This window comes from Astatotilapia calliptera, chromosome 17, assembly GCF_964374335.1.
Source record: "Astatotilapia calliptera chromosome 17, fAstCal68.1, whole genome shotgun sequence".
Taxonomy (NCBI): domain Eukaryota; kingdom Metazoa; phylum Chordata; class Actinopteri; order Cichliformes; family Cichlidae; genus Astatotilapia; species Astatotilapia calliptera.
Genome location: NC_137438.1, coordinates 31,719,323 through 31,731,509, shown reverse-complemented (window position 1 = coordinate 31,731,509; position 12,187 = coordinate 31,719,323). Strand labels below are relative to the sequence as shown.

Sequence of the window (12,187 nt, the reverse complement as noted above, 5' to 3'; positions counted from 1 at the left end):
ATTAAACCTTTAAAAAGCATATTAGCATTCCAGTCTGGGTAATTTTGCTAATACGTTTCTGGATAATTTAAAAAAAAAAAAAAAAAGGCCAATACAACACTCGCAGTGCGTGAAGTTTCTTGAAAAATACTGTGATTGAAAACATTTAAAGCTTTTCAAACTATAATTCCTTTCCTTCTGTTTGCTGTTTAAGAAAACAAATATTTCCTTCAAATTATGTCTTTGAGAGACAAATTGCCACTTGCTTGATTTTCTAACTGACCTCTTTTTTTTTTTTTTTTTTTTTTGTGTCAAATACTAAGATACTTCTTGGGAGAAAAACTAGCCATGTTTTGCTGATGTTAGCTTCTGTAGGTAACTCGGTTAATAAGACGTTGTGAATGCCAAGTCTTACCAAAAAGGCTGGACGAATAATGACTCTTACAATGTACACTCCAATAAAAGGTTGATATATACGTATTTTGTTATTTGGACTCGTTGCTATGTTTGTTGTTTGTTTTAACCTTCACATCTTGTCACAATGGATGTCTCCTCCAATCTTTGCCTTTCGTACAAAACCACTGGTAAATCTTTTGTTGTAGGTCTCACAAGACATGGTAGCATTCCTTTTCTATAATGAAGAGGTAAAATGAAAGGAGATCACAATCCTGTCAGTCCAGCATGTAATGTGAGCAAGGAATGTAGGTCCCATCACCTACAGATCTGGAAACAGCTGGACAGAGGATTATCACAGCCTTTACTGACCCAGGTAGAATAAAGGGCAAAATATGGCTGCAGTCCTGACTGTGAATTTCAGCTGTTGATTCTTAAAATTAAAAAAAATAAGACTTTTTTTTTTTCCCCTTGTGATCAGAATGAGCTCATGTGAGGTAACAAGATAATAGTAGTCCAGTCCATTGAGGCTGTGTTACCTTATTTGACAGGAGTCTGTAAATCTAAGCATGCATTTCTTTGTATTTGGTGCCACTTGATGAATATCAAAATGCATTATACTCTAAGTAAATGAAGAAAGCTATATACACGCACAAGACAGACACAAACACAAGAAAGAAAGACTGAGGAAATAATAATTGGCCTTTCCATGTTATTTATAGACATGTATTGACCACAACAGCTCTGTGCTTTGGTCATTTATTTTTAGTAAATAGCCACATCAGCTGGTCTGTTATCTTCCCTGTCTTCTGGTGAGCTTATGAAAGGGATTAGGGCAGGTATGGCACTTTCCATCAGTGTGCTCCTACTTTGATAGACTACTTCCACAGAGACCAGCACACACAAAGAGAGAAAAAGCTTTTATATAAGCAGAAGCACTTCTGTGAAGTTTTTGTGTGTTTAATGGGAATGCTTTCAAAGATATTATGTCATTTTCTTCCTTTGAATATGGAATTTTTCAGTTAGTGAATGCAGAGGACCACTAAATATGTCCTTACCACTTTCACTGTAACTAGTATTTCAATGACCCTGAGCCAGTTTATTGAAAAAACAAAAAGGATGTTGGGCAAGTTCATTGGCCAGTGAGACAAACTGGATAAATTACTCAATTATATTTATGCCAATATAATTCCTTGATCAAAGGTTAAATTTGATACTCCCATCCATCAACCCACAGATTGTTGTACACAGTGACAGCACAGCTAAATGCGGTGTATCTGATATCCCCGTATTGGTGTTGTTTCTATATCATAATAATGTTGGTTCAGCATTGAAAGCCAGATTAAAAGATTAAAAGCCACTGACCAATCACGTTCTTGTGATGTCATAAGTTTGAGATCTGGTGGAAAAAGCTAAAACCATTAGCTAATTTCTTGGTAAGTTGATCCTGGAGCGACACTGTTATAATGATATAGAACAAAGCCAACACGGGGATATCAGAATTGGCACATAACACCTAAAAGTGTTTTAAAAAGTGTTCCTTAAACAGTCAGCCTTTCTGCGATAGTAAATAGTCTATTGTAAAATAATCTACCACGTTAACATAATTCGGCACTACGTGTGTCAGCTTTTGACCCTACGAAAAATAAAATGCTGCTCACCCCTGACTCACCACTGACATTTTATCAATGGAGTTCATCATTGTAATAGTTAACTGTACTCTTCTAACAGCAGCAGTAGCTGCCTATGTTAATATTTCAAACAACCCGAATGTTGTGACTCAGAGGCCTAACAGCTCTGGGTTATGTGTGGCTTTGGCAAAATATGTGATACATGTAAACTTGCCTGCTTAACATTTTTTGTGGTTCAGAAAAGGGTTTTAAAATTCTCTGCAGAGCATTAAACCCAGTGTACATCCTTAAAATCATGGCAAGAATTCCATATGGGATAGTGTAGTGACCACCCTGAGTGCATCTACAAGCAGGAAGTCTCTGCTCTTTATCGATGATTTTTATGGAAGAATGCCTCTATTTACAGCTTGACAGACATGACAAAGTGCTGTGCTTGAGTAGAGGAAGTTGTTTCTTTTTTTTAAACTGCAGGACACTTAGCTAGTATTGTGTATACTGAGCTGCTGTGCATCGGATGCCACTGATAGAATGGTTTCCAGTATAAATAGTCCCCTCCATAGGAGCCCAGTTTAACTATATTCAGACTTCTCACATCTAGATTATTGTTGCAACTTCTGCAGCTTTCATTTGTGCAAATTTGTGCAATGTAGTGAGCTTATTGAAATACGTTTTATGTCTTCCATCCTGTCTTCCACCAATGAGAAGAAGTCTTCAGACTCAGTGGCTATATGTGAAATAAAAAACATATTTTTTCAGCAAATTTGAATCTTGAATGTTGAAACCTAAGCCTTCTGATGCACAATAAACCCAATGATCAAGTGACTGGTGCTTTGGAGACTGTCGGTCCTGATCAAATCTGTAGTTTTCTGGCCGTTGCCACCTCTCAGGGCCTGACACTGCTGTCTTTGAACAGCTGTTCTGTGGATTTAGGAGTTGGGGAACTCTTCCAAGACATATAAACAAACACAAGACCAGGATTAGGATGGCTGACACTAATAGATCACAATTCTCAGTCTCTTGATTTCACTCTCTCAACTCTCATCCCCCACCTCATATGATCTTCTTCTTGACACGTCATTCCTTCTTTCCATTCTGATTTGTCATCTCACTAGCACCTGACTATCATGTCAGTGTGACTGCTCTAACAGGGCATACCACAACCTGATAAAGTTCAAACTGAGGATCAGAATGGGGAAGAGAGGTAATATAAGTAACCCAAAAGAGGTCAAAACATCTAGTGAGTGGCAGTTCTCTGGATGAGAGAACCTTCTTGTTAGAGGTCAGAGGAGAATAGTCAAACTGCTTTGAGGTCATAGGAAGGCAACAGTAACTCAAAAACCACTTGTTACAGCCAAATGCAAAAGAGCATCTCTGCATGCATTTAACTGAAACTTGGAGTACATTGGCTATAACAGCAGAAGCCACTCTAGGTACCATTCCTGTCAGCTAAAAGCAGGAAACTGATGCTCTCAAAATTTGATAATAGAATATTGGAAAACCCATTGGCTGCTCTCATGAATCTCAATTTCTGCTCCGCCATCCGGATGGTAGGATCAGACTCTGGTGTAAACAACCTTAAAGAATGGATCCATTCTGCCCTTTGTTCATCCCTTTATGACCCCAGTCTACCAATCTTGTGATGGCTGCTTCCAGCAGGATACTGTTGCCATGTCACAAAGCTCAGATAATCTGGTTTCTTGAACATGACAATGAGTTTATGTACTAAAACGGCCCCCACAGTCAGATAGAAGCTAATAGAGCACCTCTGGGGTCTGGTAGAGGAGATTCGCATCATGGATGTGTACCTGCAGCCGTGCGATGCTGACAGTTAATATGGACTATCTATATGGACTATTAATCTCTGAGGAATGTTTCCAGCAGGTTTTTGAATCTATACCACTGAGAACTGAGGCAGTGTTCTAAAAGGGAGTTCAGTCTAGTACATGTCAGATATACCTCGCAAAGTGACTGGTGAATGTACTTATGCCACTTTTGCACTGTATTAGTATTATTCTTTTAAATTTACGGAGGATTACAATAAATTCCTGCATTTAAAAATATTTATTGTTACTTTCATGATGCCACCTCTTATTTTTATTAAAATGCTCTCCCGAGTCTTCAAATCAAGATAAACAGAAATCATCCTTTTTACGGTTGCAGCAGATGGCCCCGCCCCTCCCTGAACCTGGTTCTGCTGGAGGTTTCTTCCTGTTAAAAGGGAGTTTTTCCTTCCCACTGTCACCAAAGTGCTTGCTCATAGGGGGTCATTTGATTTGGGTGTTTTTTTCTCTGTATGTATTATTGTAGGGTCTACCTTACAAAATAAAGTGCCTTGAGGCAACTGTTGTTGTGATTTGGCACTATATAAATAAAATTGAATTGAATTGAATTACAGACATGCGTCAAATCTATTCTATTTCTTATTCAAAACGTTAAAAAAAAATCTATTCAACAGGGTTTATTGGGTAAGGTTAAGGTTATGATGACTTACACCTCAGAGGATTAAAACCTTCCAAAGTTAACTAAAGCTGCTCTATAACTTTATATCTCAAACATCTGCATGTTGAGTTGAAGTGATATCAGCTGAAGTTGAACTAGGCCTGGACATTTGTGCAATACCACTTTGTACCACAAAATGGTGTAGTGAGTCAACTGAACCTTTATTTAACCAGGCAAGTCATGAAGAGCACGTTCTTCTTTACAATGGCAGCTTATCCAAAAACCAAAACCTCTGGAGAAACTCGGTGTAGCTTAAAAGAAACACCAACTGTTAGAAAGTAACACACATCCAAAAAATACATTTCAGCACACACTGCTAAAAAACAGCTGGTACTTACAAAAAGTTATTTAAAGGTGGCTAACATTAGCAAACATTAGTTGTCATTAGTCGTCCCAAGCTAGGCTACTGGTCATAGGCTGTGCCATTCACTGGCATTCACCGGGCTGAACAAATATGGGGCTCATCGGTTTTTATTTGATATTATAAAATTTTTAATCATGCTTGTTTGCGTAGTTTCTTCGCTTGTCATGCACTGTGAATTGTTCAAAGAGCGCAAAAGCCTTGCTTTAATGCGTGTTATCTTGAGTGGGTGTATTGTGAGTGTGTTGAAGTGGGAATATGCATCAGTGGCGCTTGACCAGTAAGCTGACTCACTGATAAACACAAAAACAGTGGCTCCGTGGGACTGACTGCATTCTTCCCTTTAACAGCCTGACCCCTTTCTTTCAAATGGAGCTCATCCAGAAACCAAAGAGTCAGAAAAGAGTCTGCATCCTTCCACAAGTGGTATTGTAAACAGCAGGTGGCTATATTTAGCTATATTTAAATCAGTTCAACCACAACAAATCATATTTACAGTTAAGGAAACAGCGATTTAGAAAACTTGTCAGTAAACAAATTAGTTCACTCCTTCCACAAATTAAAATACAAATGCCATGTACCTAATTCCTATTGTGAATACTTAAAAAAAACAAATTCAACATTTTTAAAATGTAAAGCTGTCATTGCAGTGCAAATTTCCAGTGTATTTTTTATGAGTAAGAATTCACGTCGGCCTCCTTAGAAAACCCAAGTTTTCACCTGTCATCATTCACCACCGTCGGTCAGTCCATCGTCATCAGTATCCAAATGATAACAAGATGATGTCTTTTATGACACTTTTATCGTAGATGACGAGGGACTTCCACCTGGAAAAGACAATGATATAATCAAGCTAGGAGGTATTAATGCACATTACTGCTCACCACGTGACTTTCATCTCTCTGACATTTTGTTTGACCCAAATCAAGCAAGAAAGCACGGTGGTTGGATGCCTGGGCAAAAATGTTTATTCCCCAACCATTTGGCAAAAACGTCCTTGAAGTTGTTTTGGTCACTACCAGATTGCCTGTTTTCCATGGCAGATGCCACCTTGTCTGCAAACACTTGCCAACTACTCCACAAGCAGTAGTGAAACTGTGAAGAGTCCCACGCAAACTGTAAACCACCTTTTATAATCTGTTGGATGCACAACTTTTACTTTGAAGGCGAACGTTCTCTGTTTCCAGTTTGCGCTGCACTTTTTCAAGGTTTGCCACCACCCGGTAAGTAGTTAGCAAGTGTTTGCAGACAAATTGCTGTCTTTTCACGCACACTATAGGCTATGGCGGCAACCTGCTAGCATCTAAAGCAATCTAGGGGTCAACTCATGACGACAAGTAATTTTATCGGTTCACATATTTATGAAATTTTTGTTATTGTACATTAGCTAATGTTTTCTCCCTTCCCCAGTCTAATGCTAAGCTAGCTAGCTACATCTATTAGATTCATCACCCAGACGCATTGGCTACCATTGATGAACTATTTTCCTAGTTGTAATAGCAGGATACAGCATTTTCATTGTGTCATTATGATTTCTGACTAACACAAACTGGAGCATTGCATCAGTGATGTGCATAATGTCCTCGCTGGTGTCAGTAGATGTGTTAAATGTGTGTTGCTGGTCCGTGTTGTGTTCTGGTAAGGTGTTGTGTCTGTCTTTATCTAAGTTTCAGTCAACAGTTTCTATAAATACCTGCATTAAGTGGCTGGAATTTCACAGCTACACTTGGAGACCCTGCTAGCTGAGGGCAGAGCTAATTTTCCACTCTAACAATGTGAAGAGCTGTAATAAAGCTTCAAAAGCATCTCTTTTCTCGGAGGTAAAAATAGTTTAGCTCTCAGAATAATAGCAGAAAAACAAAGTCCAGATGGGTTCATTTGCAGTTCCCTCTTGTTTGTCCTATTATATTTTCCTCCATATCAGTTAATCTGCCTCTTCAAGATAAAAATACTTGACTTGTTTGGCCGTCATTATTATTTACTGGCTGTAAAAGCGTTGTGATCACGCCAAAGTGCTGGATGGCAGCAAGTAGCCTTTTGCCTGCCTACCCTCTACAGACAGAACATAGCATGTCAGCCACAGAGATGACTCAGACACCGCTGACTCTGTGTCATACACATCTAAATTAAACTCCCCGCTTGTTCAGTTTGCTTTCGAGAGACTCTGCAATTTTGCTTCAAGAGCTCTGCTCGTCTGCTTGTGTTTCTGCTTGAGTGTTGAATTTTGAACTTTTCTCACACTAAAGCTCGAAGCACTCTAACCTCACACAATGTTTGGCTGAGTGCACTTCTAAATAATCAAGTTTCAGTCTGCTACAACTTTTAATGTGACTATTAGTAATTAGAAGCAAATTTGGGGCTAGAAAAACATCAATTTAACACCACTTACCCGTTTCAGATTGCGCATGCTGCTATTGCGGATGGACTCCATCAGCTGATCATGGGCTGACCTCATTGGTGTTGATGGCCTGCTGCCCTCCTCCCCTCTCCTCTCTACCGACACTGGCCTAAGGGCATTTTTGAGCTCCTTAAGGATGCCGTTTGTCTCATCATTGCCTGACACCTTCCCCTTCTTCCCCTTCTTCCCTTTTGTTTTCACCGTCTTTTTCTTGCCCGCTTCATGCGCCTTGATAACCTCTGCAATCATCCTCGTGGGCTTTTTCTTCTCCTGCTGCGGGAGAGGAGGTGGAGGAGGAGGTGGCGGAGGAGGCGGGGGTGGAGGTGGGGGAGGAGGTGGCGCAGGGGGTGTCTGTTTTTTAGCCAGGTCGTTTCGGGGCAGTTTAGGTGAGGACCAGGGAGAGGCCCTGGGTGAGCTGTAAGGTGATGAACTTGGCGTTCCTCTCTGCTGGCAGAGAAAGGCGCATAGACAAATAAATGGATAAACAGAAAAAGTAATATTTCTGGAAAAGCTGTGCAGGTGAAAGGGTGCGCATTAAAGTTTGAGCAGGTGTTCATTTAGCATTGTAGAGGAACTGTGAAAAATAAAAATACGTATATAATAAATGGCCAAAAATTCATTCACCCAGGGGTTAGTGACGTCCAACTTTTAAAAGGGAGTTGTTTTTTTGTTTTTGAACTAGGTGTCGAAAATGAGTAGTATCAGACTGTGACATCACTGCAGACTGATGACATAGCAATTTATCAATAACAAGGCAGCTACACCCTCAACAATACCCTGATTTATTGCTTATTTTACTCTAAAATTGGACATAATTTGCAAAATAAATACCATGACCTATTAAATATGACTTCTGATTGAAATCATAAAGCCATCAGGGAACATTTTAATGAGATTTCAGGAGATTTTTGTGTTTATTTAATTTTTACATTCTCTTTTAAATTTCCTTATTATTCTAGCATCCCCAGTTTTCCTTCTGTAGTTTGGTGTCAACGATGACCTTGGAGTGATCGTCAGCTCTGGAGTTAACATTTATGATGAAGATCTTACTCCTTTTCACAAAAATAAGAACTTTGAAAACAGTAAAGTCAGTATAAATTTTAGTATAAGTGGGGTGCGGGATGCTGTCCAGCTAAACAAAGTAAAGCTGCAAACCAGTGCAGTGGTTCTGGGGTTAACAGCTCCTTCTTGTGCCCCTTGCTGGTTCTGCTGCTGCTGCCTCTGCTCCTGCAGCCGTTTCTGCCTCTGGCGGTCTTGGTTCCTGGTGAGGATCCCTGTCATGCTCATTCTCGGCCCAGGTAGGTTGAACTGGTAACCCAGTTTGATCAAGGTGTAGTTTTCCCTCAGAATTTTCACCATCTCCATTTCCACCTGCAAGACGTGTTTGCTCATGATGATGTCATGATGTCATTAGCACAGCACAGACACAGAATAGGAATGAGAAGGAAGAAATCCAACCTGTCCTCCACACATGTGCCTCTGGTTATGAAACCTGAGCTCCGTCAAGGTGTTGTTTCCTGGTAGTGCTTGAACCAGAGCCATCACGCCTTTTCCAGACACATAGTTAGACTCTATATTCAGGCTGATGATGGAGGAGTTCTCCTTTAGCATCTTAGCAATGGCCAGAGCCACGTGGTCGTCAGCTCGAGTGTTTGCGAGGCTGAAGGTTCTCACGTGTGTGTTTGACCTCAATGCTTCAGCAAATCGGATGAGAGTTTCCTGAGAAGTAAATTATTAGTATTTATATTCTTCAGACATATCAGAACCTCGAAGCACAGAGCATTATAAAAAGTGAAAGATAATATGATTCTGTTCCCTTCAGCACTGCCACCACCACATAGACGCCAGGACATTCCTGAAGTCATCTGACACTTCAGAAAGGCCAGTGTTTACCACACTGACACAAAGCCTTGGTCCCAAGCTGCTGTTACAACAATACTAAAATTAGCCGCAACTTGTATGAGTAACTTTCCTGCTTCTATTGTGCAACCCACCAGAATGGCTTTAACATCAAACACCGATTTTAGAGCACATGAGAAACTGGGACTGTTTTGGAAAGCCACACCACTCCAAACCTTCCAACACATTCAGTTTTTAATGTGGTTCCTTAGGAAAATCGATTGCCGACCCCTGAATCTCATGGGTGGTTTGGACTTGCCAGCCTCAGCCAGGGTGACAGCTGCAAGCATCTATTTTAGTCAATGAGAAATAATTTGGAAACTAACGTGATCATCTCATGACTTCGTTTCTAGGATGCTAATGTGGATAAAATTTAAAAAGCTGCTAAAAAATGTAGTCATCATCGGAAGATAGCTGATTAGCATTTTGCTCAGTTCTTTCCTTTTTGCTAAAAAGGCCTGCAAAGTGTCCTGTAAAGAACTTCCTGTTTCTTCATCTGCCAGGTTGTGAAATTTAGCTAAAAGTTGAGCAAAACTGCTGGATTTGGAAACAAGGCTTATAGATTTAAATTTCACAAAGTCACAAATTTGTTTAACTCACGATAGAGCTGATTGCAAACCTGTTTTGTTTGATTGCCTTATGATAACACAAGTGAAGCAACACACAGAAGGATCAAAACCTAAATGAACCTAATGTTGTGATTCATGCAATTCTTAGTCAGCAGCTAATTGTTATTATTGTTATCATAACCATAGTTATCTGCATTTCCTGTGACATGTTGGTGAAGATATTTTGTGAAATTAGTTTGTTATGAAAGAATTTTATTTGTACCTGTGAGATGTCATCTATATTATTGAGATTAACCTCAGTGAGTTCAGAGTCATTTCTAAGCACTCGCTGCAGAGCGTCATCGACTACAGTTGGGTTTCCAGTGGTGTTCGGGTCAGCAGGTGGTGGTGGAGGAGGAGGAGGAGTCCGCCTAATAGGCTCCACCCTCTGGGGCTTGAGTAGGGTTAGGTTCTCGGCCCACGACGTCACCTGCCCTGAATTTTTTGACGGTTCAGGTTTTGATTTATTATTTTGCTCTTCTTCCTCCTCGTCCTCTTCTTCCTCCTCTTCTGTTACAGGTTCTTCTTCACTCTCCGTCTCTTCTTCCTCTTCTTCCTCTTCTTCATCACTGTTCTCTGCTTCCTCTTCTTCCTCACTTTGTTTTTCATTCTTTTTTTGCTCCTTCTCATTTTCATCATCTTTGTCCTCTTCTCCTTCACTGGTTTCTTCTGTCACACAGTCCTCCTCCTGTTCTTCATCCTGTATTTTAATACAGTTAATGTCTGTGAAGGTTCTCAGTCATCCAGACCATCGTAGTCTAAAGAGCTTGGAAAGAAAAGCGTCTGGATTCTTTAAGTTGCTTGAAGACGTTTCACCTCTCATCCGAGAAACTTCTTCAGTTCTAAGGTCAGATCTAGGTAGAGGATCAACAGGGGGTTCATGACCCTCTTGGGGGACAGTCCGCTAGGACTTAAATCTGGGACTGTCCACCATTTGACCTTAGAACTGAAGAAGCTTCTCGGATGAGAGGTGAAATGTCTTCAAGCAACCTAAAGAAGTCCAGATGCTTTTCTTTCCAAGCTCTTTAGACTAATACAGTTAATAAAATCTTGAAATGCTAGCAGGATCATGTGATATGGACAGCGTCTTACTAGAAGAATTTGTAATAATGTTACTTTAAGTTACTCTGTTCTTTAGCAAAACTAATAGAACACCAGAACCAAAACATAAAAATAAAATAAATGTTAACACTAACCAGTTTTGGACTTGCTCCACCTAACTCATCCTCCAGCAGTCTACGTGTCTCGTTCTCCCAGTACTTCATGAGGGCCTCTCTGCTGAAGGTGCCTGTCGGGGTCTTATCTGTCTGGTCTCGCTGTCTGAGTCCTATGGGCACATTGGCATCAGGATCGATGTCCGACAGCTCCTTTTCCAACTCAGCCAGCTCCTCGGCGCTGAGAGAAGCCAAAAGCTCATCTTCATCAAGGTCTTCATACTTACTCAGCTCTCGACGATACCCAAAACAGCTCATGGCCAAAGTGTGATAAGCACAGAAGTGACAGAAATGCAGACAGGCCGGTTCTTGATTTGCTTATGATCTGGTGTAGACCCCAAAATGAAGACGCTTGGGATTGGAAATTCCAACAAAAGATACGGTCCACTATGAAACTAGTAGAAATTCAAAGTTAATTCAGGTCCTTAATGGCAAAGAAAAAAGTTGTCGGCATATTCTGGATCCAGTCTTCTGCCACTGAAGCCCACTCCAGTCTGAACCAGATCTGTCCTGGCCAACCGAGTTTATGTGACGGAGATCCTCCGTGTGTGTCCGTGGCCTCTCCTCTCTAATCTCCACAGCTGCTGTTCAGGCCTTAAGAGAGGGATCAGAGGGGAACGTACTAAAGTGTAGGCACCATGATGCAGCATCTTTTTTTGGGAGGTGCTGCTCTGAGAGGCAGAGACACAAAAAGCCTGTGAGCTCAGAGACCATGTGTCCTGTCAATGTAGTAGTCTGTAACCTTTGTTTATAGCCAACTGGGCTCAGAATATAGTCAACACAAGAAGTAAGACGCATGACATATAGTTGAAAAAACGGCACAGGCTTGGCCGCTACATATCCTTCAGCAAAAAGTTCTCTTTCTCTTTTATGCCAGTCTTGATGAATTTATAAACACATAAAATAGTAGATAAACATATTGAGTGAGGGACAAAAGCCTTATTTATATTGAATTCTGCCAACTTTAGTTGGTTTACCCACCAAAGAAATGGGACCTAAAATGTAACATATATTTTATTAGCCACAAGTTTTGGGTAGTGGCCACTGAGATTCCTTCAAAAGGTGGCTGGGCTCTCCCTCAGATCCCACCTTTCAATACCTCCCAATAATTCAAACCTAGAGGAAAATTAAGCTGTGTTAGGGGGTGAACAGTGGGTATTACTGGTCATGAAATCAGGCTTTAAATTCAGTAGAGTGCTCACCAC

General features: G+C 40.5%; 1 protein-coding gene across 2 annotated transcripts; it reads right to left on the bottom strand.

Moving 5' to 3' along the window:
* Positions 1-4,644: 4,644 nt before the first annotated feature.
* On the bottom strand, positions 4,645-11,553 carry lmod2b (leiomodin 2 (cardiac) b). Of its 2 annotated transcripts, none has more exons than XM_026147820.2 (6): positions 10,965-11,553; positions 9,992-10,468; positions 8,720-8,980; positions 8,417-8,632; positions 7,253-7,708; positions 4,645-5,690 (listed from the first exon to the last, which is right to left on the bottom strand). In XM_026147820.2, exons 1-6 carry the CDS (start codon positions 11,238-11,240, stop codon positions 5,664-5,666), a joined length of 1,713 nt encoding a protein of 570 aa, XP_026003605.2. In that variant the 5' UTR covers positions 11,241-11,553; the 3' UTR covers positions 4,645-5,663. The 2 variants fall into 2 exon arrangements, with proteins under 2 accessions (XP_026003605.2, XP_026003606.2); XM_026147821.2 differs by having other exon boundaries at positions 7,253-7,705.
* Between the last annotated feature and the right edge of the window lie 634 nt (positions 11,554-12,187).